We start from the raw sequence: 25,844 nt of genomic DNA on the forward strand, positions 1-25,844 counted from the left end.
CTCTCCCTCTCTCTCTCTCTCTCTCTCGCTTTCTCTCTCTCTCTTTCTCTCTCTCTCTCTCTCTCGCTTTATCTCTCACACACACACCTCTGCCCTTACTGTCATCTCTCTCTCTCTCTCTCTCTCTCTCTCTTTCTCTCTCTCTCTCTCTCTCTCTCTCTCTCTCTCTCGCTTTCTCTCTCACACACACACCTCTGCCCTTACTGTCATCTCATCTCTCTCTCTCTCTCTGTCTCTCTCTCTCCTACTGTATAGGCATGCATATCAGAGTATCTGTGTATGTATATACATGTGCAAGCATGAGATGGGCATATCTGTATGTGTGTGTGTGTGTGTGTGTGTGTGTGTGTGTGTGTGTGTGTGTGTGTGTGTGTGTGTGTGTGTGTATGTCTGCACGCGTCGAGCATATATAGCCATGGTGTACGCTGCTTCCCTGCACTGATATGATGACCGTGTCACAAGAGTGTGTGAGACGTCCTGAACGCTGACATGTGTGCAGCCAGCACTGCTGTTGCCATGGAGTGCCAGTACAGCTGCCAGTTTAGACACATCAACACCTAGACAAGTTTGGACAGGGTGCAACGAGGGTGCGCGTGTGTGCATGTGTGTGCTAAACTAGCCCAGAGCCAGTGGTAGCAGACAGTTTCTCTCCCTGATGCAGGGGCCCTTGTCTCATCACGTCCCTACATCTGAAAAAAAAAATAAAAAACCTGACTTATCACACTTACAGGTGCCAACTGCTAACTGCTAACCACATTAACAACGCCATAGGCAGGTGAAGCTGGCGTATACCCACCCAATAACTCAACAAGTACCTGATAAACCATACACACACACACACACACACACATATATGTACGCTCACTGCGGTACCCTGCCCTGATAGCGCAGCTGTGTCTGTGTGCTCTCAGACCGTACCTAACTCAGGAAGTTATCTGATCCTGATCTGATGCAAATTGCTTGGACTGCAGTAGACCTGGTCTAGATCCTCCATGCCAGACCTTGGGCCTGGTCCACCAACATCATCACTGGCACACATCTGTACCAGATTCTAGGCACTAGACCCTGGGCCTGGTCCACCAACATCATCACTGGCACACATCTGTACTGGGTCCGAGGCACTAGACCCTGGGCCAGCTCCACGACAGAGCTGGATGCCTCTGGACAGCGTGAGAGTGGGACAAGGGGGAAGCTCCCATACAGGCTAACATGAGTGACACTACTTCTAGGCATTCATTATTGAGGCTAGTTTTCGTAGCATGCTGTGCCATTTCTATAATTTATGGGTGGTAAATGCAGAAAAAAGTAGCCAGAGAGTTGGAGAAAAGCTCTTTGGTTTCTTTTTCTGAGCCTGTAATCAATTTTTAATGTGTATTGAGAATGTATGTATGCACGTGTGTTCATCTGTGCTCACACACATACTTTTGCACATTCTGAAATATACGCACAGACACACACACACACACACACACTCGGACACACAGCCACACGCACACGCTCACTCAGGGAACAAAACTTTGTCAAATTAAGCCAATTGCAGCTCATGGTCCTCTAGCTGTCCATTCTGTGTGCTCTCAGAAAGACGTGTTTGTACAAAATCCTGACTCTGAAACCAACTAGGGCTAGGGCTCTCTTCGGGCCAGCGTGGGCTAATGGCCTGGGGCCTCAAGCCACGAGAACAAGACCCATTTGCAACCCGTCAGTATTGCCCTAAAACCTCGCCCATAACACGCCACCTCAGTGTATACATTACCCATTGTGCCCATTTCACAGGCGAGAGGAAAGCCTGGGTGCCAGGCACCTATGACCTACAGCATAATGAGTTAACAGAAGGAACAGAATGGAGAGAGTGGCTGTTTGTTTGTTGGTCCGAGCCATACACTATTCCAGCCAATCAATCTGCTGCTTCAGGAGCACAGAAGACAGGGGTGTAATTTGATTGGCTGTTGAGCTGAAATTCGCCAGAATGGTATATTACACCTTTAAGGACAGTGATGTGGTTTTTTAACTCCGGTGTTACCTGATCCTGAGACCTGAGTTCTGCTCAGTAAGCCAATCAGACGAGTCCCCCCTCAGTTAGCTTGTGGCCCAGTGGCTGGTCAGCTGAAGAAGCACACACAGGCGTTGAAGTGCACTTGAAGGGGATGATGATGAAGAGTGCTTAATGTAATTAACCACTGACTCGTCCCAGATTAATCACCATGACATGCTCGCCGTGTGTACACAGAACAACGTCCCCGTGTGTGAAATCTGCATTCAGTGTAGCGTGGCAGTGTTGCTCATTATGATAGATTTGTGTGTGTGTGTGGGGGGGGGAGGGGGCTTGAGGTGGCTATATGTACGTTCATGTATAAATGGAAGTGGTGCAGGGATCATACTATATGTGTTTACGTGTGTTTGGGAATGTGTGTTTCCTGTACTTTATCTATCGATTATCCCTCTGTGTAATTAGGTGTGTCTGTGAGTGTGTATGTGTCAGTGCATTAGTTATTATTAAGGCAGTGTTTTTAGTGTGTGTGTCTATCCATGTGTATATGATTGGGTCTATGCTTAGTAGTCTTATGTGTGTGTGTGTGTGTCCTGGCAGGTTGTGGCTGTTGTGTGTCTGTGCACATCTGTGTATTCTAATAGTCCCACTGTGTGTGTGTCTGCAGGTCGGTGTTTGCGGGCTGCAGGATGCGCAGCGACAGCGAGCCCTTGTGCGACTCCCCGCTGGTCGGCAGTGACCCCAAAGAGGACCACAACTACAGCAGCGGCCTCAAGGGCGGGGACTCACCTGACTCTGCCCCCCGCGAGGGCAGCGAGGCCAGTTTCCACGGCAACGAGGCCGGCAGCGACACAGAGGACGACGGCAAGATCAAGAAGGAGCCGCGGGAGTGGTCAGTGGACGCCTTCGCCCTCGCCCAGCACAAGAAACGGCAACTTTTCCCCCCAAAGGTCAGAGGTCAACGCGTGGCCGGCGACACACTGCCCCTGAAAAAGAGGCGCACGGAAAAGCCGCCGGAGAGCGACGACGAGGAGATGAAGGAGGCGGCAGGGTCCCTCCTCCACCTGGCGGGGGTGCGCGCCTGCTTGAACAATATCACCAACCGGACGGCAAAGGGGCAGAAAGAGCAGAAGGAATCCATGAAAACCTAAGAGACAGAACAGCTGTTTCTGCCTGGCCGTGGAAAAAAATAATAATAAACAAGAAAATGGAAAAAAAAACATCGGTTTTAATAGAATTTGCTATTTTTTTTTCAGGACATCAGGTGAATTCTACTGATTTGTGGCAATACCAACAATCACTTTGTTTCCCTATCTTTATAAGTGTTTTTTGAGGGTGCGTTATTTAGTTTGTTCTTTTTTGTTTTTTTGTTTTGTTCAAAGGAGATTAAAGCCATAGCAAAACCTTTATATGATGTTCAGATAATTTAGTGATAATTTAGTCTTTTTCAGGTTTGTTTGTTTATTTTGTTTGGCTGAAATTGAAACAAATATACTCAAACACCTTCCCCCATACGACAGATTGGCACAATCTTGAATTACAGCAGCAGAAGAAACAAACAAAATTTAGCAATTTACTGATCTTTGTTACAGCTACTTCGAGAAGCATAGTCAAGTTTATCATAGTGATATTTAGCATTGGGGACACTGTTTGAGGCACTGTGTTAGCATTGTTAGCGTAGCGCAGTGCTCTTCCCCTCCCAGATGGTTTCTGTGGGAGGCTGCTGCACTGCTGTCAGTGGCTGCCTCACCTGAGGGGATTTCAAGGCTGGACAGTGCCAAAGAGGACCCCCCCAACAGCAGACATGGCAGCCCTGCCTGACCAGAAATGCACTAGTTTTAAATACAGAGTGATGGCAGTTGAGATGAGACAGGATGGCTGAGCCACACTGAGGACATGTTTAATGTTTCAATGTTTGTCTTGATGTCTCTCTTAAAGATGGGATAGGGGTAAGCGCAAAAAATATAACACATAAATACGAAGCCATAAGCCTTTATCAAGTGCTTTTTGGAGTGAAAAAATACCAGATTTGTCCTTAAAACTGCCAGTCTCCTTCTCAAGCAATCATGATTAGAAACTCAGATCTCTCTAAAGGCAGAAATGCCACGTAACCTGCCAATCATATTTTAGTGATAAAAAAATGAAAGTTACCGTGGAGTTTTCTATTTTTTGTGTCGTTTGTGTTTTTTTTTTTTTAAACCCTCATGATGTAATAAGCAATTTCATCCAGTCAGGATAACACTGTATAAAATGTTACACTAGTCTTTCTTCTCCCTTTCTTAATTTAAGCAATGTAGCCAGCAGGACTTTCCAAATCGTGTTGCATGGGTTCTGTAAAGAAGGCGAAGAAGAAGAAGAAGAAGAAGAAGAAGAAAAAAGAGTTTTTTTAAATCAAAGTTCATGTACGTAAATAATGTATTTAGCATGGTGCATGAATTATTTTCATATAAATAGAGATACTAGAGAACAAAGACGCTTCTAACGTCTGAGCCCATAGGCTTGGACTTTCTCATTTTTGTCTTAATTTGACAAAATGGTTTGTTTCTTTTTTTTTTTTTTTTGTTCTCATTCATACTTGTTTTCAAGCAGGCATTAAAAAGGATAAACCTTCTTCAGGGACAAACACAGACTGTTGGGCATCTATCTCTGCAATATGAGGAATTCACGTTACGTCACGAGTAGGGCTAAGGCAGTCTGTCTGACTGCTTCGTGTCCACGGCACCTCCAGTCAGAGCCCGAGCCCGAGCCCGGGTCAGCCCTCGTCTGCTTGTACACTCAGCGCCACTCAAGGGTAGATACCAGCCCACTGTGAACCGGATCAAACTCGGATCTGGATCCAGCTCTGATTTGGACTCAATCCAGCTCTGATTTGGACTCAATCCAGTTCTGATTGGGCTAATCTGAATTTGATCCATTTCAAGGTTGGCGGGCATCTGGGACACATGCCAGCTCTTAGGTTTCAGGAGAAGTTAGTAGTGAGTGTCGGTCCCCTTCCTGTTTCCAGTGCACCCAGGTTCAGTGCTTCGTTTGTTTCCATTTGCTGTCAAAGTGTGCTTGTCTGGATACCGTGGATGTCTTAGATATTTCAAGGTCTTCCATTTGTACGACACAGGAGTTTACTACATGTATTTCTTTCAGAGTATTTGCCACTGTTGATGTAGCATTGTTCAGGTTTGTCACCTGTATTAGTATTTGTCATCCACACACACACACACACATGCACACACACACACACACACACACACACACACACTCATATACACCAACACACACACATTCAGACACACACACACACATTGAGACACACTCACATGCACATGCACTCATTCACACACACACACACACACACACACACACACACACACACACACACACACACACACACTTCAGTGGACAAATGACATAATTATGAAATTACAAGAGAGCTAAACACTCTAGTGCATATATTTACCTTCTCCTTTCTGGATTGCACTAAGATAATAAGTTACAGATATTTTTAAAGTTCAGTGCCAAAGCCTATAGTGATTTTATATCTATCTATCACTCTATATATATGTTACCTAGAAAATGATACATACTTGATCTGTATGTCAGAAATTTGCAATTGTCAATGACCTGTAGCATTTTTGTCAATGGACCCTGTATTATAGAGCGCTCTCTCTCTTGTCCCACCCCTCCCCCCGTACAGTACAGCGCTGTAAATTGCTCATCATGACTAGCTCCATGTAATGCTCTGGCCATATGTCTGCCTTTCTATTCATCACTCCTCGAAATTATAACATTCAGCAGCCGGATCTTTGCAGTATGTGAAAATACACAAAAAAAAAAGACAAAAAAAATCTGACCTGTAAGTGATCCTTGCAAGAATATTGCTGTTCTCTTCTCTTCTCTTCTGAGCCACAGGCATGCGTAGGTATCTCAGCGGTCTGTAAAACGCCACCCCATCCATTGTGCATCGTTGTTAACCCTGTTTGAAAATTGTCACATGGCCTCTGGCCTTGCTAGAATAGGAGTGTCCACTAGCACTGTGGACGCAAGACACACACTCTTTGCCTTCCTCAGATGTCAACACTCACTGCATAACTTCACACACAGCTGGGGCTGGAAAATCTGCAAAATGATATACAATCAGAAAGCATTAATATTAGCCAGGCAAATAATGGTCAATTAAGAGGCAATGCGTTTTGTTATTATTATTATTATTATTGGTATTATTACCTTTCACTTGTTTTGTCCTGTTGTGTTTTTGTAATTGTTACTTTTGAAAAGTTAATGTTAACTGCCATTTTGTTTCTTGATTGTTTCCAACATCTCAAAGAGGAAAGACAGAAAACGGAACAAACTAATGCTGTCTGGTTTGGTCTAACTCATTGAGTCTAAAGGCATGACTATCCAATTGACCGATCAATATGGAAGCATATTTGCATTCTATATTTTCTTGACGTGTAATCATTTTGCCAAAGACAAATGATTAAAAAAACATTGATGTAAATATCACTTTTATCCATTACTATGACAGAAATATGTTTTGTCTTTTGTTTTTTTTTGTTTTTTGTTTTTGGTTTTTTTCCTCTCAAACATACCATCATGTTTCTGTGCTGTATTGTCTTCCAGTTGCAATAAAAAAGAGTTGCAAATGTTGCAAAAACCTTTGAACAACATGTTTTTGAACTGTCCATTTAATAATAAAGACACCTCCTGCAGAATTATGGCACTTAAGAAATGGTGTGTTCAAATCATCAGAGGAGTTGTTGCCTTATTTATTTAACAGTTCACATATGATTCAAAGAAAGATTAAGGTAGAATTGCTCCACTTTTATCTCATGTAAGTTCATTTGACATTTCCTGTTATATAATATTATCATATTGTCATTAATAAGTGACATTGGTTAATGGATTAGTTAATACGAACAAACATTAAGTGATACAATGTTCTGTAGTTAGTATGTTAATGATGGTAACAACTTAATAATTAATGTTGAGAGATACGGTTAAAAGAGATACTTTACGTTAAAACTTACCCAAGCGGAAACGTTGAATATAGTGAGTTAGTAGCCTAAAGTTCTGGGTCATGATCTGTGTCTATTAGGAGGTGTATCTAAAGAAAGTCCTTGATGAAGGCCACACTGCTAAATCATTGCCATGCCCAACAATGAGCGCAGGTTCTCATTAGAGTTTTATACCACTACTTTGTTCACATGGTGAAACCACTTTACTTGCTTTGGGTTTTGTGTGTCGCCCTCTCAGCGATCTGAGCGTGTAGTGTAGTATTGACAACACACCAAAAAACAGCATGCTCTCACTCAGCTTCATCATTTATAAATGCCATCCCAAAGCCCTCGTGCTGACGGAGGTCCATTCTTAATTAAAGAGTGGCTTTCTTAATCAGGGCCGGTTACATGCCTGCACCGTGTCGCCACACCTAGGAGCCACTCAGTTGCTATGCAACTGCAGTGGAGTGAGGAGGAGAAAGAGGGGGGGGGGAGAAAGATAGAAAATGTACAATAAGCAAGTTGCCAAGCAAAGCTTACACAGGCACGCCAGGCTCAGCTGCTCCCAATGCTTGGCTTCTTTTGAGGTGGGGCAGGTGCCAGAGTTCCTGTTTCGTGCATTCCTGGCCAAATCAGAGCATTACAGACAACATCCGTGCTCTTCTTTTTCTACTCTCGTTGTACAAAATGTTCACATTTCTCAGTTTAGTTATTCCTGTCTCGAACGTATCTGTCAGTCATTCGTATAACACATTTCTTTGCATGTTCTCAAACGTATAATCCTCTGTGGGTGTAAATTACTGTTTGCTGTGAGACAAAAAGGTACAGGCTTGCATCTGTTGCCAGGGAAACAAAGAGAAAGAGAGGAGCTATCACACAAGCAAAACTTTCACTTTTTTTCTGTGCCTGACAGAAAATGGAAAGGGGGAAAAAAAGGCATCTTTATCTCTGTTTACTCCTTGTGTTTGTGGCTACAGGAAGCTACCATGTACTGGCCACAGAGTGACACAACGCACAGAAAAAGGGCGTGGAGGTGCCCTGTCTTCCCCTCCCCAAAAAAGCGAGTTTGGCTGGGAAGGAAATGATGGAGCTTTTACAGGGCAAGAGAGGCCAAGAAGCGTGACTAAGAACCCTCTTGGCAATTACACTGCCATTTATTCCAGTTTCCAAGGTAGCGAGGATCGGAGGTGCTCATCGACGGTGCAAATCAATAAATACACTCCCAGCCATAGAACATGTGGAGAGATAATAACCATTCAAATCCATCACACAGCACCTTTCATTTCTCCCACGCTTGCTCTGGGTCGTAAATAAGGGAAGTATTACCGCACATCTAACAGCATTATGGGTTCCAACGGTTGAATACGTTGGCTCACCTCTATACGTCTGCCATGTAAGCCGGCGGATTTGAACGAGGTTGCTGTCGAGGGATTGGAATCTTTGATGTGGCGTCTGCCAAAACGTGCCGGGACTTCATCAGCGGTGGCGGGCGCATATGGCGCAGGTGCAGGCCAGGCCCCCATTACTGGGCGAGAGGGACTCGTTTTCGACTGTCTCACACACAGGTGTGCTGCAAGTTGCTTCAAGACTATCAGGGGTCATCAGGGGTCAAGGTTAAAGGACTTGAAGTGGCATAAAAGGCAATGAAGAAACCTCTACTGTTTCCTATCTTAAAATGGACACTGATCAGTTTCAGTGGTGCAGATTGTGTCTCTGTGTGTATGTGTGTATGCAGGACTGCATTTGTGATTTATTGACTAAATTTTCCATAGAGCCATAGATTCCTCTGTGCAAATGCTGTCTTCGCATCACAATGTGACATCTTATTCAACAGAAATCGCTGAGCTTTGGTTAAATGTAATCCTCTTTATTTTGAAATGTATTAGGCCCGTGCACGGACACTTGGAAATAGTTATCCATCAGGATTACTCTGCCTCATATGCCTCCTGCACACCACACAGATGGTTGCACCGACGACAGAACACAAGTCGGGCGGCCGCTCCAAAGGTTTACCTCACCGGTGTCAGCAAATAGAATCTGTGAGCTGTTTGTCCAAAAAAAGCCTCTTCTTTTGGTTTCTTTTCCTTTTGTTATTTTTGATATTTTCTGCCCTTTTTTGGGATGCTTCCACATGGCTTTTTCCAGGCTTTCACCTGACTATGTAAGAGATTTGGCCCTGATATGGCCCTGATTTGGCCCTGATATGGCCCTGATTTGGCACCCACCCTCTGGTAAGGTAATGAATGTGACATTTTCCATGCCGGCACTGCTGACAAAGCAGGTGGAAATGCCAGCCAGTATGACTCCCATTACACCCCACCCCACACCATCTACGAAATGACTTTCTCTCTCTTTTTCTGTCTCTCTCTCCCTATACCTCCCTTTCTCTCCCTTTCTCATATCTCTCTCTCCCTCTCTCCCTATACTTCCCTTTCTCTCCCTTTCTCATCTTTCTCCCTCTCTCTCCCTATACCTCCCTTTCTCATCTCTCTCTCTCTGAATAGCTCGCTTTCTTTCTCTCTCTCTCCCTCTGTTTTTCTCTCCCTCCCTTTCTCTCTCTCTTTTTGGCCCAGCTTTAGTGGCAGTGTGACTTTCTCACTGCCTGGCTCCTCTCTACCCCCTTACAAATGAGCCTGCGGTAAAATTAATGTTCTGTAACCACGCGGCTAACTGCAGGTAGCCCACTTCACTCGCCGCACAGCTAATGCCCTTGATCTTTCATTAGGAGTGGAGCAGCTCGCAGCACCCGAGGGAAAGACTACTGGGCCCAGAGGAATGAGAGAGAGAAGAGCGAAAGAGACAGAGAGAGAGAGGGAGGGAGGGAGAGAGGGAGAGAGAGGGAGGGAGGGAGGGAGGGAGGGAGAGACCTTCACTGTCATCCTTCTGAATCCTCTGCATAAAGGATCGACTCCCCCACTCTACCTCTCTCTCCACCCCTCTCACACCCGCCGGTTTCCTGGGTGACCATTTCTTACCTAGCCAACCAAAGAGGCTCATGGAATAGATTTAACTGATACTCTGCCAGAAGGCTATAAAGCTGGCACACATTTGTCTGATGATGCCACTGCACTCTCTTGAGGCCACTGAGAGCAGTGTGCAAAAAGTGTTTAAAGATGTTGTCGGCAAAATGCAAACCAAATGTTCCCCGTGATAGTACTGGGCAGCTCACTGTGTCCACACTGTAATGCCAGATTTTACATTCACTATAAAATAGGTTTCAGTCTCCTTTTTAATTGCCTTTTTTGGAAGAAAAAAATAACCTTGCAAATAACGTCTTGTTCTTTTCATCTATAGGATATTACTTTTTTATTGAAAGGATGTTACTTTTTTATTCTGCCACAAAAAAAAGTTACCTCATCTTAAGTTTGAAGTACCACACTTTGTAACATAATATGTAAGGGATAATGTATTGTCCGGCGGTCATTATCTAAAAATAAATCTCGACGGGACGAACATGACCCCGACGGCTTTGGCATATCGACCGAGCGACCTTAAAGCCTCAGTTTGATATTTCCCGGCATGACCTCACTCTCGGTAAGTAAGTAGTAGTTAATATCCTCTTGTAGCTCTCCTAGGAATGCAACACAACAAACATTTACAGACATGTTCAGATGCTTAATAATGCTGAGAAAGCGTGTATGTGCATGTGTGTGTATGTACATGTGTGTGTGTGTGTGTGTGTGTGTGTGTGTGTGTGTGTGTGTGTGTGTGTGTGTGTGTGTGTGTGTGTGTGTGTGTGTGTGTGTGTGTGTGTGTGCATATGTGTGTGTGCATATGTGTGTATGATAGGGGGGGGGGGAGAGGGTGTGTGTGTGCATATGTGTGTATGATGGGGGGGGGGGAGAGAGGGTGTGTGTGTTGATGAAGACTTCAGACTGGCATTCTGTCTGAAGGAGTGAGAGAGAGGTCTGTGAGTAAACACAATCAGACATTGATCATTTTCTCCTCTCAGCGTGCCAATCAAACAAAGCCTATTAGTCTCATTCTGCACCGTTCAGCCACCTGCAGACACACACAGGGCCGCGTGATTGGCCGCAACTTAATTGAGAACTTATTTGGAGAGTGGAGGTGTCCAGGCGGACGGCTGGCTGCTGGAGCCCACCAGTGCTGGAGCGCCATTATGAAATCAGGAAGCTTCACCGAGGGATGGTTTCTCTCAGGCTCTGTGTACTGATGCACATCTTCGGCTACGGTTTCATTTAACAGGACAGATTTACCCCCTCTGTGGCCCCCCGTTCTCATCAGGCTTGAAGACATTTGGGGTCCGCGTACAGAGCCCCGCACTCAATTAAAGAAAAAGCGCAAGGCTTATTAGATCAGCGCTCAAATTAAACCTCACACGAGACAAGGCGCGTCTTTACCCGCTGAATTTGGCAGCTGGGAATTCTGTAGTCATCTTTCTTTGACAAGACTGAAATATGAACGACATGTACAATTATGCACCCAAGACTGACTCCCTGATCCCCACAAATTGTAAGTAATTTGATAGAGGGCTTCTGTTTGGCTGTAGATATTGCATCAGGGCCTGTATTCGTAATGGATGTGTAGATGTATTTTCCTAGGTCAAAAGAGAGAAAGAAAGAGGGAGGGAAGGAGAGAGGGAGAGCGGGAGAGAGAGAAAGTGCCATGGGCATTTTAATTGCAATGAAAGTAGGTTAACCAGAGGGATATATTTCCAGCACGTGGAGTGAGAGACGGGGATGGGACGAATATTCTTCCCTCTATGACAGACTCCAAATCTCTCTCTCTCATACACACACACTATCTCAGTCTCTTTTATTCCCCTCTATCTTTCTCTCTTTGTTACAAAAAAACACAAACACATAAATACAAATGTAACTAGCCACGTTATATTGTGCTCTCCTGTCTGGTGTAGCAATGGGGGGGTCACTGATATAATTCCTAGGGGGAACCCATTCTGATAACATATAGGCTACAAAATTATATTTTTAAAATATGTAATTCGAAAACAGCTGTATGAGGAAAAAATGCTGCCGCAGTGCTGTTAGGCTGTATTGAATGGTTGTGGATTTAGGATGGGTTCAGCAGTTGTCATGGCAGATGTTGGCTTCAGCTCCGACTTTCCCCGCCGCTCCTAGCTGCGTGGGATCCTCTGGCGGTGGTTTTCCATTGAGGGGGGGGTTGGGGTGGATGAGGGGGGAGGGGGGGCAGACGGCTGCTGTCCCTAGCAACACGAACCACGAGCGTCACTGGCAGTTATGCAACATGCTAAAGTAGCGCCGTCACCACCAACATGACATCGCTTGCGGCCGAGGCATTTCTTTTTTCCATTTATGATGTTCAATAAAGATCCTTTTCAATTAAGACGGAAGGGCTGTAGGGAAGAGCATCCCTTCGTGCCCAGAGGAGCACTACGACGGCTTAAAGTGCAAACTCGCAGTGGCAGTGGTAGTGGCCGTGGCCGTGACTGCAAGCTTATCTGAACTTTTTCACTTGATTTGGACTGACAGCCAGAGGCTCTCTTATGCAAACAGGGATCATTAGTTATATCATTTGGGTTACAAAGAGAGTCACAGAGAGAATGGGGATGAGAAAGAGAGAGAGCGAGCTCGACATGCAGGGCAATGTTGGCCTAATGTAGATATATTTGTCCTGCATTGTTGCATTATAACAATATGACCCAAACTGAGGCTTAATGGCAGATTTTTTGTTGGTGCATAATACAAATGTCTGATGCTGACACCGGTTTAATATAAAAGAAGTTAGACAGAAACACTTTATGCTTGTCACATTTTTTTTCCATTTTGGAAAAACAGCGGATCCAGAAGGTTTTAAGATTTATAGCCAAACTCTCAAAAATAATGTCTTCAGATCTCTAACGCCATCTACAGGTACAGACAAAGAACTATAACTATAGCAAACGATACGGCTTTGCTCTAGTTGAGTGGATGAAGTTGTTCGTCAACTCTAAATCACTGTTAAAATGGTAATGTTGGATGCACCTTAATCTTGTAAATGTCTTAGTAGATATGAATAAATGATGAATTGCTAAGCTTAGCGCCAATAGATGGCGCCAAACACAGACCTCTTGGTTCTTTTGGGTAACTATCAGAGCAGTTTGTCTGTCCAAAACAAAGCCTTGTGTCCGTCATTGAATGCCATTGGAATGGATCTACCTAATCCACGTCGTACTGGTTATTCATAGGGAAAGGTCGATATCTTTCACTGCTGTCTTTGTGTCACAGTTGAAGAGTTGAGGAATGTGGGGAAAACTTTCACTGTAGTTCGACTGTCGCTTTCGTGATCACCTGATGGCCAATCACAACGTGCAAGTGGCACCGTGTGGCTGCGTGACTGTCCAATCATGCACTGCAACCACGACTCGTGCGGCAGAGAAGATTTTCATCGGGAGAGCGACCAACGATATACAGACCAATTGTGTGTTATCGGTAGGTAATATTGTGTAATATGCATGTGTGTGTGTGTATTTTCACCTCTGTGTAACTTTTACGATTGACCCCTTTTAGTGGCTTAACTTAACTCCACGCGTTACAGTAGCGTAAGAGACTCGGGGGAGGCAACAGGTTGTTTGTTGTTGTTGATAATAGGGGGGCAATGGAATCCTCTTAGTGTAGAATGCGATGGTAGATCTTGCCTAAATAACAAGCATAGACATTTAGACTATAACATTTAATTTAAGGATTCATGATTTTAAATGTAGGACTGTCTAGAAATGTGTCTTTTATTAATCATTATCATCACCAATGCATTAACGTAAAAGAAATAGACAAAATACGGCTTTGTTAGTTTAGTTTTGCTTTCATCTTTCGTATTTAATTTTGTATCGTCATTATCTTGGTTTTGTTTTGTTTGATTATGTACACTGTCCTTTCAATACTCCGTCGTCTCGACTTACAAACCTGTTTTGACCATTTCCTCCATTGATTTAAAGGGAGAACAGTAGCCGAATCAAGTCAAGCATGACGAATACAAGCATACGAATTGTTACTGGGAGTTTACATTGCATACTGTTGCCTGACTGGCGGATTGACGTCTTGCAGAGTCTCCAGGTTACCCCCTTGTCTTTCCGTCCCTGTCTCCGAACAGTTGGCAGTAGCGGGATAGAACAACAGAGAGTGTTTTGGAAAGAGGCGGTATTTGTGTTAAGTCGTAGCTAGCACATGGCGAACATAGCATCAAGGGGATCTAGTCAAGCGCTGAGTGAGTCACCTCTGGGAAGCGGCCCAATCACCGGACGGACTCAAGCCTTCCCTGTGTAGCGATCCATCTCTTTGCGACGACACAGCCATCCGTGCATCCTCCGCCCCTGCTTGTGTTGTTATTCTGTGGTTGAAGCAACTATTGTTTAAAAATAAAAAAATAGTTTGAACCTGAAGGGTCATAAGGCTTGGCACAGATACCTACAGTATATCTCCTTTCAGTTGTATTGTCTTGAAGACTTGAAGGAATTATATGATGTCATAAGAATGAGAGCATGACTTGATTGTTGTTGGAGGTTATGCTGGTCATGCTGTCCATTACCATCTTACAACAGTTAATGGCCATTTGAGCTATTATTGCATTACATATAGACCCCCATATTCCTTATGATCTTCATTAGAAAGTCATTGTGATGGGTTTCTTCTTGATTGGAGTTGCTCACATTCGGATGTTTTAGGATTGGATATCCTCTGAGTCTCTTCGCCCGCTTCTTACTTCTTATCGTGTCTATCTGGTCATTATTGTGTTTGTGGGATGAGATGCTGTCATCCTCAGGAACGTGCATTTCTATGAGCAGTTTCCACACTCGGCAGTAAGAATGGAATGGAAGAACATGCAGTAGAGGAAAGCCGCTGGTGTCTTCTGTCATCAGATCAGTGGCTGTCGGATTACTTTCCTATATGTTTTGGGGAGAGGAAACGGCTGGCCTGCATCCTCTCAGTGAGAGACTGACACTCTTTCATCCCCTAACTCTTAACTGAAACAGTTATAAGACATCATTGATGTGGCTGACTGAAGCCGATGGAATCAGAGTAGGAATACTTTTGAAGAAAACCTTTGAAGAATTGTGTTGATAGGTCTGGTGTTGATTCCAGCGCAGGTACATGTCACTGCGTGTTCTGGAGCAGGAGAGTGTGTGCATGTTCAGGCAGGATGTGTGTGTGTTTGTATTCACTCCAAAAAGTGGTTGTGGCCCGATGGGGGAAAAAAACTAAACAAAAGAAAAACTTTTAGAGGCTTTAACATTAGCTTCAGAATTTTGTTGAATAACTTGATAGTGTTGTCAAGCATATCTTAACGGTCTTATATGTTTTGACAGGCTTTTATTTTATATCCATTCCATATTTTTTGTATGATGAGTGCTAGCCCCAAGAGGAGACTTTGAGGAGAGTTCAGCCCTAGGGTGTGTTTGTGAGGGGAAACAGGGTTTGTACTTAAGGGTGGGGGAGTGAGGGAATCCGCCAGAGAGAGGGAGGAACGAGCTGGGTGTTGTGTGGGAATGACAGAGCATCCACTCGGAACATCAACAACACCACTACCACCACCACTACTATCACCACCACCACCACCACTACCACCACCACCACCACCACTACCAACACCACCAACAACAACAACAACAACAATAGCAACAACAGCAACAGCAGTAGCAGCCAAAGAAGGAGCCAAGGCAGTCAGTGTTTTTTTATGTGTAGGGCACAAACAAGTCAAAAGTCCATTTCCTGTGGAGCTGTGCTAACACTTCCTGTCGGATCTGCAGTACAGGGTACAGGATGGTACCCTCCCTGTCTCCTGCTGGTCGAAGTGTGGAAACCCTGACACCATGGTGGCTTTTAAGTGAGGAGTGTTGTTTCCTCTATCCCATGTTCTTCTGTTGTGGCTGGTCTGCAGCCACCAGTGGTCTGATCGTGGAGGCTACGTGCTGGGAACAGTGTGGTCAGCGAAGCTTTGGCCGCTCAGGCGCTCTGGTGTGTGCGGATGGTGGATAAACTCAGGGTTTAAAGACTGGGGTGTTTTTCTAGGGAAGCGTTCCTTTCAGCGTTTATCAGACAGTGACACTGTCTTCCTGTGGCCTTGAGAGAGACTCATCCTGTCAAAGCTGCTGGAAAACTGACCACTGCGCTGTGACCTTGGTTCCGTAAATAGGGTAGATAAGGGCCATAGAGAGAGAGAGAGCCCTCTGTTGTGCCCAGTTACTGTTGCTGTATGGCTCAGGACCCTCATGGGAAGAGTGTTTACAATCAGTATGACATCACTTCCCCTCCGGCAGAAATGCCCCTTTTCATTTGTATTTTTGATGCCATGTTCCTATTCTCATTTCCAAATTTCAGTTTCGCTCTGACTGGACTCTGTATGTGTGATTCATATTTTTTTTATTATTGTGCAGAGATGTTTAAAGAGGCTCTATTATGCTCATTCTCAATGTTTTTGGGGTCTACTAAAATAGATTAACATGCTTAAATGTTCCAAAAACACAATATTTTTCTCACACTGTACATCCCGATTCACCCTCTGTTAGAGCGCCTTTGTCTTTAAGCCGCCCCTCCTAATAAGCCCACTGTGCTCTGATTGGTGAGCTAGGCGAGCAATAACGATTATGTTACTAGGTTGTGTCATCTTGTAACAAGGGAAAAGGGATGGAATTCCAAAGAGGCGGTTCAGGCAGCTGAGAAAAGGGGTTTCTGTGGGAGAGTTCTGTGGCATGAACTTTGGGCTTTGTAACTTTGCAGACCATTTACATGCACAAAAAGTTATATAACTCACTAAAGGAAAGGGGAAAACCTTGAAAAGCATAATAGGTTCTCTTTAAAAAGACAACCATGTGATGCACAGCAGTCATATGTCCACCTGTATACTTCTTACATTGGGATAATATGCTGCAGTTACCTGCCTTACTTTAAGATCAAAGGGGCTTAAAGTGAGTGAATGGAATCAGCACATGGAGTGGCAGAGGCACTGCTAAAGCTGAAGGAGCTGCTGGCTCTTGCCATCTTTGGGTTTGCTACAAACTGGCGATGAGCATCTTGCTCCAAAGACTTCAAAGAAAGTGGGACCTGCTGAACTTGCTGTCTTTGAAGAGAGGGTCCTTAGTCCTTAGTGAATGGCTGTTTGCTGAACCTTAAAGGAATACTTCAGAGTGTCAGTTTTATGGCCCTTTACAGGAACCCTTTGTGCTGACAAAAAGTGTCCACTTGAAATACTTTTTCTGGAGAAACACACATTGAAACAGGTGCTGAACAAGGGGTTGTGAGTAGGAATGTACCGATACTTTATTTGTTAGACGGAATACAAGTACGAGTACTTGCACTTTTGTACTTGCTGATACAGAGTACCGATACAAGTACTTAATAAGGTAATCAAATATCAAATACCATAATAATAACAATTGCCATCAAAATGCAATGAATTTGAAGACAGATTTTCAAATTGTAACTGGTTGTTAAAATAAAATAAAATGGATAATAGGAGGCTAATTTCAACCAGAAATAAACTAAACTTTCTGTGTAAACAAAACATTGGTATCAGTGCATGCTATCGGAGTATGTGAGACCTGATACTGGTGTCAGTATTGGTGCATCCCTAGTTGTGAGAAGAGCCTACTGTATATGTGTCCAGATAGCCTGAACAAACCTTCTGAAATAATCCCACCATTTCCCACTAATGTACTTTCACATTGCTATATTAGTGATAATCTAAGGGTTGGCATACCTGATTTTTAACCCCTGTGTCTGTCCACAGGCATTCATGTATGTATATATTCCTGGATGTACATTCACTTGATGATATTTAATTCCCTCCCCTTTCCTTCTCTCTCCTCTCCGCCCTCTTCGGCCCCATGGGTTGGCCTCTCTTCCAAATGTCCAGGTGCACATGGAATGTGAGAGGCTTTTGGAGTGAGCTCGGACATCCCCCCCTTCCCCCTCCCCTCACACACTCCACCCGTGCCTGGGTGCCCCCTCCTTCCTGGCTGCAGTGACAGTAGGCTATGGCCACCAGCAGCAGCAGCAGCAGCAGTGACAGGAGCTGTGACAGGAACACTACAGCTCGGCCAGGCTGGGTGGCCTTCAGTGACGACCCCTCCTCCCATCCAAACGAGGATCCGCAGACAGGTATGGGGTTCTATGGTTCTGGCGCTGGTGTTCACAAGAGAACTAAACCGACACAAGCCAGTCGGTTCATCATTGATCTCAGAGCAATAATAATTAGTAAATATAGCTGCAGGCAGCAATGGCGGGTTCCTCCTCAACATTCCAATCATTACAAAATTGACATGACACTGACATGTATTTCATACATGTACACAACATTGGACAGATAATTGGATCAATGGCTGATTTGAAGTCATTTTTTTTAATTATTCACAAATTGTCACTGTCGAGAAATATCCATGCTGGTGACATTATGGGTTCTTGAGACTTTTTTGTTTCCCATGAGCAATAAGTCATGGGTACCAAGTTTTAGACATTTTGGACTGACAGGGTTAAAATGCCACCCTTTTGAAAGTGACAACTTTGAAGCGTGTTCTGTCAGGCCACCTGTGCTCTGGTCAGGCCCTTAATGCAGAGATCCATTCTTTAAAAGATTTGATTACAACAATAACTGTATGAAAGTGAGGATACACTTCACTAAAGGATGTTTGTAGGTTATGTACTACTACAGCTTGCTCTGCCCACACACTTTCCCCATCCATGCTGTTTCCCTCTTTCCCAGTGCAGGTCACACCAAGGGATAAATGCGGCGGCCGCATGAGGATTAGAAGTAGCCCAAAAATTAAGTCCCACACAATAACACTGTTTTCAAAATTTCCCAAAACTGGTTAAAAATCCATGGTTATAGGAACTCTCCCTGAATTGACATCTCTCTATTCTCAGTCATACACAACTGACAAGAGGCATGCAGTGAACTGGACCAAGGTACAGCTAATGTCCAGCTGTTTGCAAGTGTACCTTGTGATGGTACAGCAGCTTGACAATACTTTATCATGGTCAGACTCTCTCATCCCATTTAACTACACAACATGCACAATCAAGGTGACCAACAGTATTATTAACATGAAAGCTTGTCTCGGGGGGTCATGCATCTCACTACAAGCTTTTGATTAAACGTGAGGACCCTGTTAGCAAGTTATTTCTATTCATGTTTTGTTTGTGATTGAATGGTAATGTCAGCTAGCTAAAAACAATGTTAGTTAGCTTGGCTAAAATGTTTTTATAGCAACAGATAGCAACAAATCAGATCAATGGAACTTTATTCAGAAAGGGGGGGTGGATGGAACATATACAGTAAAGGTGAAATGGTAGGCATTGTTCTGCCTTGAAGCTGCATGCGCATCCTCATTGTTTGTAACCACCAACCCATCTAAATGTAAAGATAATATCCAAGCTAGCAATTTTGCCAAATTTGACTGCAACTTTTTAGCATTGTAGAGCAAACACACTCACTGCAAAGTGTACTAAAACGTGTCACCACAGAGCTGCCAACTTTTCAAAAAACCTTGGAGTGAGAAAATGTTGCCGCGCACGCAGCTACACACGTTGGGTGGCTCAGATATCAGGGAATTGGAATTAATTTGGCGTTGTACCCATGTTGTGCTCTGCATTCTGTTGGTTTTTGAGGCCCAAAGTCTGCCTACTGTGGGGCCTACTGGAGATGGACAACATTGGTTACATTCTGTGAAGCAAAGACATAGCTGAAGGTCCACCCCCAGGACATTTTGGTTTAAGTAGATGTTATTTCCTGCATTCTAGTGGATCTTTGGGTGGTATGCTAAAGATGTTCAATACCTGAACTTATTCTGATTCATGTTCATCTGATCATGACTTGTAGGGCCTTTTAGACTTGAGCTGAACATTCAACCAGAAAACTATTCTTGTGCCTCAATGACTGTCTATGTACCACAATATAGCCTAATTAATAGACCTGTGTTTAAGATTTTACCAAGGTAGGTTGATTGACATTTTGATTACAATGGTATTCAACTAATTCTTAACTGGAACCTAACCTATATTGTTAATAATTGTATTTAATGATTTATGAGCACTTCATTTAAGAGCACTTAACGATTTATGAACAGCAAAAAATGACACAAGATTAGTTAGGGAGAAATATTTTTCACTATTCAAAGCCTCCCACCACACGTTCCATCAAACAAAAAAGTGCAACAAATAAAGTGCTTAAACAGTAGCCTTTTTAAGCAATAAAATAGATCAACACATGACAAAAATAACTAAAAATGAGGTATCAGGTGCAGATCAGAACCTGGTTAGTCGTTTTCTAAGATCTGTGGGCAAGGTTGTACTGGCCTGTGGCCTTCTTGGAGGCCTTGATGACCTCTGAGTGGGGCTCCCATCTGAAACAGGGCTCCAGGTCAGCCCTCTTTATGGCCATTATTGAAGACAGGGTGCCATCCAATGCCAGGCTATTTCTGGTCTTAGTTTTGTTCAGTCCCACTGAACACTGAAAACACCCTCTCAGCATCTGCATTCGAATGGGGCAACACCAGGACCAGCTTGGCGACGGCAACAAGCCTCTCAAATTCTTTGGTTCCTGCCACCTATTGAGAATGAACAAAGAACAAAATGGAAAAACATACCATATTTTGTTTTGATTAATACTGTAAGTACACTGTAACAAAGTTTCAGATACAACATGCATAGTTTGCATCATGTATGACACGATATAGGCATGCATCAATAATAGCAACAGATGTAGCCAAGCCACACCTGCCAAAAAGAAAGCCAAAAAAAAGTATACCTTATGTTTCCGTGTTGCCATTCCAGCCCAGAAGCTTTCCATCTCAGTTTCGTCCTGAAGGTAGGTGGTTGGCATGGTCTGATAATTCAGAAAACTCCTCACCCAGGTGGTCATGCTCCTCTGGCCCATGGTATGGGAGGAGATGGGGAAACCTATTTATGAAAGTAGAGTTACAGGTTGTTAAGTTATAGGTATATTGTCATCGACCAGCAGCAGTTCATACACATGTCTGAGGAAAAGCCATATAAGAATAACTCAGGTGCAGTTTAGGAGTGAACATACCTCATCATTCCTGTCTTTATGTTAAATTCTTTGGAATACATCTTACCTGTTCAAAGTGTTGTTTGGAAAAGTCTTAAGAGTGAGTCCTTTTCTTTGGCCTGTTAATAAAAAGATAAATGCTATGTGAGCAGCCTAAATAAACAATGCTATGATGATTTGAGCATGCAGTATACCACGAGGTTAACAAGGTGCTCTCATGCTGCTTGTAATGACAGCTGAGTTTTACATTCACCACACAAAATCAAGTTCACACACACAAACACAAACGAATAATTTCTTTCAAGATTTAAAGTTTAAGAGAGTGAGTACTTAATTGAACCACATGTCATTAACATATTCTAGTCTCTGCTCAGATTGGAGATGAAGATTTTCTTCAGCGATAGATTCTCTTCGCGAGTTTCTCTTCGAATGTTACGAGATGAGATTACTAAAATGTATTCTGTATGTCTGCTCAGTTTTACAGTGCTTCCTAAGTAAAGGTTTGAAAAGAAAGCTTCAGACTTTCTCTTGGAGAAACAGTTATCTATTTGCCAAGCCAATGTAGCAGGTTGTCATGTTAACCCATTATTAAACTGAGCATATCGATTGTTACTGCATTTTAAACTTATAATTTAGAGTGTTTAACAGAACAGCCGTTGTTTGACACTGTCCGGTAACTGACATAGCTATCTGCCACCACCTGCCCCCGCTCGTCAAGCGAAACGTGTCCGATAAAAGTCCACTTTCGTTGGACTGGCCAGCTAGCTTAGCATAACTGTCATGCAGATCCAATGGCATCTAATGCTACCTAGCCTGGTATGCTAATTGTTGGTATACATCGCTAACTCCACCAAATACTCATGTCGCTAGCTTTAATCTGAGAATGGCATGTTAGTAGTACATTTAATATCAGTAATTATTTAATTACCGCTGATACTTACATTTACGGTCTGTAGCCTCGTGAGCTATTGCTAGCCACCGTAGCCATCTCGTCCGCCATTGTTTTTAGAAATGAATTGAAAACCTGTTAAAATGGCTCCTCCTCTTTCGCGACGTAGCCAAGATGGCGCCCGTATAGGGCGAGTAGTGTCCACATTTTTACACTGCAATATAAATGCTTTATATCAATCATTTTTGAAGATATGAAGTTGCCTTTGCACATGGGAACATGTTGTAGTGTCTTCCACGTGCATACCAAGTTTGGTGTTGATATCTGAAAGATTTGCTGAGATATTACTTCACTTCCTGTTTGATGGCTTTTCTGCTGAAATTCAGTGGCTGTACCGGACAAACGGTTGTGAGGATCAAAATTCTGTTGGATAAATGTTGTGAGGCTTGGTCTGAAGATCATCTCTGGTGATTTTGAAGAAGATTTGACAAAAATTGTAGGAGTGGAGGCCTTTCAAAGGTTTTTCGATAAAACCGGAAATTGCGGAAAATCTATATAACCGGAAATTGACGCCATAGGGTGTGTTGAATTCGTCTTGATCCAAGGAATCCAATGGTACCTCATTTTTGAAAATCAGTCAAACGGTTCAAAAGTTACAGTGTTAACAAAAGTCCAACTTTGACCTGTTGGTGGCGCTAGTGTGGTCTAGTGGGAGACATGAAACTTGGTGTGAGTGGAGAATTGACTGTCCTTAATGAGTGTGCCAAATTTCAGAAAAAGTTACCATACGGTTCTAGGGGCTGCCATTGACTTCAATGGCACAAGAATAATAATAATACCTACAATAACAATAGGTTTCCTCCTGACGGAGGAACCCTAATTAGATAAACTAAAACTGGAGTTCAGGGACTGGGCTGTTGTATGGTCATGCAGGGTGTTCGTGTGCGTTAGTGTGATGGTGCACATTGATGTGTGTTAGTGTATTAGTTCTTCCCCTCCTAGTCTAGACTATCTTCGCTGATGGTGCTGTAGTCTCTCCACCCGACCTACTTGCAGAAACCCTCGCCCTATACCTACCAACCCCCACCACACTGTCATGCACTTATTCCACCTCATACTCTGTGATAGCTTTACTTGTAAATAATTGCCAACATCGACATCGTTTTCTGTTCCATTACTCTACTTACCCTTGTAATAGTAACCTACGAGCACACTGTATCCACTATCAATTTGGAGCCATCATGTATATACCATGTTATGGTTGTATGTATTGTGTACATTTACCCCCCCCCCCCCCCCCCTGTGTGCCAAGGTTATTTTCAAGGTTTCTTCCTGATTAACATGGAGTTTTTCCTTGCCCCTGTCGTCATTGTGCTTGCTCTAAAGGGGCTCAGGCCCTGGGCTCTGTAAGAGACAATTTTATTGAATTTAATTGAATTATTTGCGTGTGTGTGTGTTAATGTGTGTGTAGCTGTGTGTTATGGTATTCCCAGTTACTCTTACTGCTACCCAGAGCTTGGGCAGTGCTAGAATGGATATGGGAAGCTCGTATATATGTCAGAGTGTGTGTGAGAGAGTGTGTCAGTGTGTGTGTGTGTGCATGCGTGGATGTGAGTATGTCAGAGTGTGTGTTGGTGTGAGTTATCACTCCCCTGTGACATTCCCCCTGTTCCCTGCTGCCTATTGCTCATGGTGGACTGGAAATGGTGTGTGTCTGTGTCAAGGTGTGTGTGTGCGTATGTGTGTGTGCGTATGTGTGTGTGTGTGTGTGTGTGTGTGTGTGTGTAAAAGTGTGTGTGTAAAAGTGTGTGTGTAAGTGTGTGTGTATGTGTGTGTTAGTGTCTATTAGAGTACATTATCACCACTCTGTAACCCAGAGGTGGAGCAGCGCTGAACTGGGCATATACTGTGTTGTCATCTGACAGTGTGTGTCTGTGATATTAAGTCCTGCAAGCTTTGGTGTGTTGGCGCTGAAATAAGCAGGTTGTGTGTAGGTATTTCCCAGTGTGTGTGTGTGTGTGTGTGTGTGTGTGTGTGTGTGTGTGTGTGTGTGTGTAATATTAAGTGTAATGTCTAATGCTGTTGTGTGTGTAGGTATTTCTTAGTGTGTGTGTGTGTATAATGTTAAGTGTTCTTTGTTATCCTATGGTGTGTGTAGGTATTTCTTAGTGTGTGTGTGTGTGTGTATAATATTACGTGTATTTGTCGTGTGGGTGTGTATTACCTTGAATTGTGCAAGATCTGACAGCCTTTTGTCAACCAAATGTGGTTAGCTATGTGTGTGTTACCAGGTGTATGTATGTAGGGTGCTAGAGAGATGTAGAGAATGCTCTGTTTGTGGAGATGTGTGTGTGTGTGTATCTGTTTGGATGTGTCTGTATGTGAGTGAGAGAAAGAGCGTAATTTTGGTGTTGACGGGTGGTTAGCGAGTTATACAAGTATGTTTATAGTGTGTGTGTGTGTGTGTGTGTGTGTGTGTGTGTGTGTGTTTGTGTGCGCGGGCGCACATGTATGTTTTCTTGGATTTTAAACCACAGTTTTTTTTTTGTGTCCCCTTCCCTCCAGATGAGGAGAGTGGCCTGCCGTTGCCTGACGGAGCCCAGCCCACCTCAAACTCCTCCACCTGGGGAGAGACCTCTGCTCAGCCCCCTCACTCCAGCTCCTGGGTCCAGTTCGAGGAGAAGCCCTGGTCCTCCTCCCCCCCTCCGCCCCCGTTGCAGGTAAAAGGTATGGCACAGGTGTAACGAACAGTCTGAAGCACTGATGGTGTGTGTGGACCGGTGGTTCTCAATGCTGCTTCTGGGCCGCCCAGTCCGCATGTTTGTCATCGATTTCCTTCTCTGCATTCCTGAGCTGGTCTTTGGCACCTTTGATTCAACCTACCTGAACATACCTGAGTTGGTTGATCAAGAGCATTGAAATGGCTATACTGATTATACCCAGGTGGGTTTGGAGCAGAAGTAGTTAGAAGAAATGCAGGGTGGGGAAGCAGGATCTCAAATCGAACTAGAAGGGGACTAGGAGGGCGCAGACCAAGGCTAAATGCTCTCCCAATGTTAACAAAAGTGAAAAATAATTTATGGATCAGCCCCGAGATTTGGATCTGCCACAACATTTAATGGGTTCTAATGTGGCTCACGCTACACCCCTCCACTAGATTTCATGAAACCTGATTTTGTGTAATCCTGCTGACAAACAAATGAACAGACAGACAAACAAACGAACGGCACTGAACACATCGCCTCCTTGACGAAGATAAGAATAACAACCTTATAAAAACCACTCATAGGAATCTGTACTATCTGCTCTCATTGGTTTGTTTGTGTAAGTGACCATATTCCTAGCATCTAGCATCTTGATTCAAGTATATTAAGTGTAAACTTCTCAAATCCTTTTCGGGGTTCATGTTGTATTAGCAGTGTAGCCATTTCTGGTAAATGCCTGTGAGAAATGAACAGAAGAAGCCTTACAAAATGGCTTTTAGGTGAAGTTCAACTTTCTGAAGTACATGCTTCATCCTATCCACTCTTTTCTTGTCAACTTCACTTCCATCTGATGGTGCATAGCCCACTAGTCTGTCCAGATTTTCAGTCCGTCCCAAAAGGCAAAATCCAAAATGGGATGACACACACACACACACATAGCCTCTCTGCTGCATGCCTTTGTAGTGTAGTCACTGGAGTATGCATGAGATCTGTAATGCATGGGCGAGATTAACCAAGTCATACGCAGACACGACAAACACATCATTACCCTTTTGTGAGCAATAAATCAGAGATTTTGGCCCCTTGAGTGGTCTCAGCATTGCAATTTCCCCTTTGTCTGCCGATGGGTTGGATTGAGATGTAGATCAGGGAGGGGTGTGCCGGCACTTTACAGGAACTCCTTTGTGTCAGACGAGTTCTTGCCAGATCGGATGTGTCTGAGGGGCTGCATGGTGGCTAATTGCTCTGTTTAATGAGCATGTTGGCCCCTCTACACCCTAAAACAAATACATAAC

General features: G+C 43.8%; 2 protein-coding genes across 6 annotated transcripts in view; both read left to right on the top strand.

Moving 5' to 3' along the window:
* foxn3 (forkhead box N3) overlaps nucleotides 1-5,237 on the top strand; it is an 88,725-nt gene extending 83,488 nt beyond the window's left edge. For all 5 annotated transcript variants that reach the window (XM_012836864.3, XM_031580553.2, XM_031580551.2 and 2 more), the window contains exon 6: nucleotides 2,655-5,237. In XM_012836864.3, the coding sequence (XP_012692318.1) occupies nucleotides 2,655-3,138 (484 nt within the window). In that variant the 3' untranslated portion in view covers nucleotides 3,139-5,237. The remainder of the gene's footprint in view (nucleotides 1-2,654) is intronic.
* A 7,896-nt stretch (nucleotides 5,238-13,133) lies between these two features.
* Nucleotides 13,134-25,844, top strand: part of ston2 (stonin 2) — a 34,957-nt gene continuing 22,246 nt past the window's right edge. Inside the window, exons 1-3 of the mRNA XM_012836688.3 lie at nucleotides 13,134-13,388; nucleotides 17,806-18,050; nucleotides 24,410-24,571. Coding sequence (XP_012692142.2) covers nucleotides 17,927-18,050; nucleotides 24,410-24,571 — 286 coding nt within the window. The 5' untranslated portion in view covers nucleotides 13,134-13,388; nucleotides 17,806-17,926. The remainder of the gene's footprint in view (nucleotides 13,389-17,805; nucleotides 18,051-24,409; nucleotides 24,572-25,844) is intronic.

The sequence above is a fragment of the Clupea harengus genome, chromosome 14, assembly GCF_900700415.2.
Source record: "Clupea harengus chromosome 14, Ch_v2.0.2, whole genome shotgun sequence".
NCBI lineage: Eukaryota > Metazoa > Chordata > Actinopteri > Clupeiformes > Clupeidae > Clupea > Clupea harengus.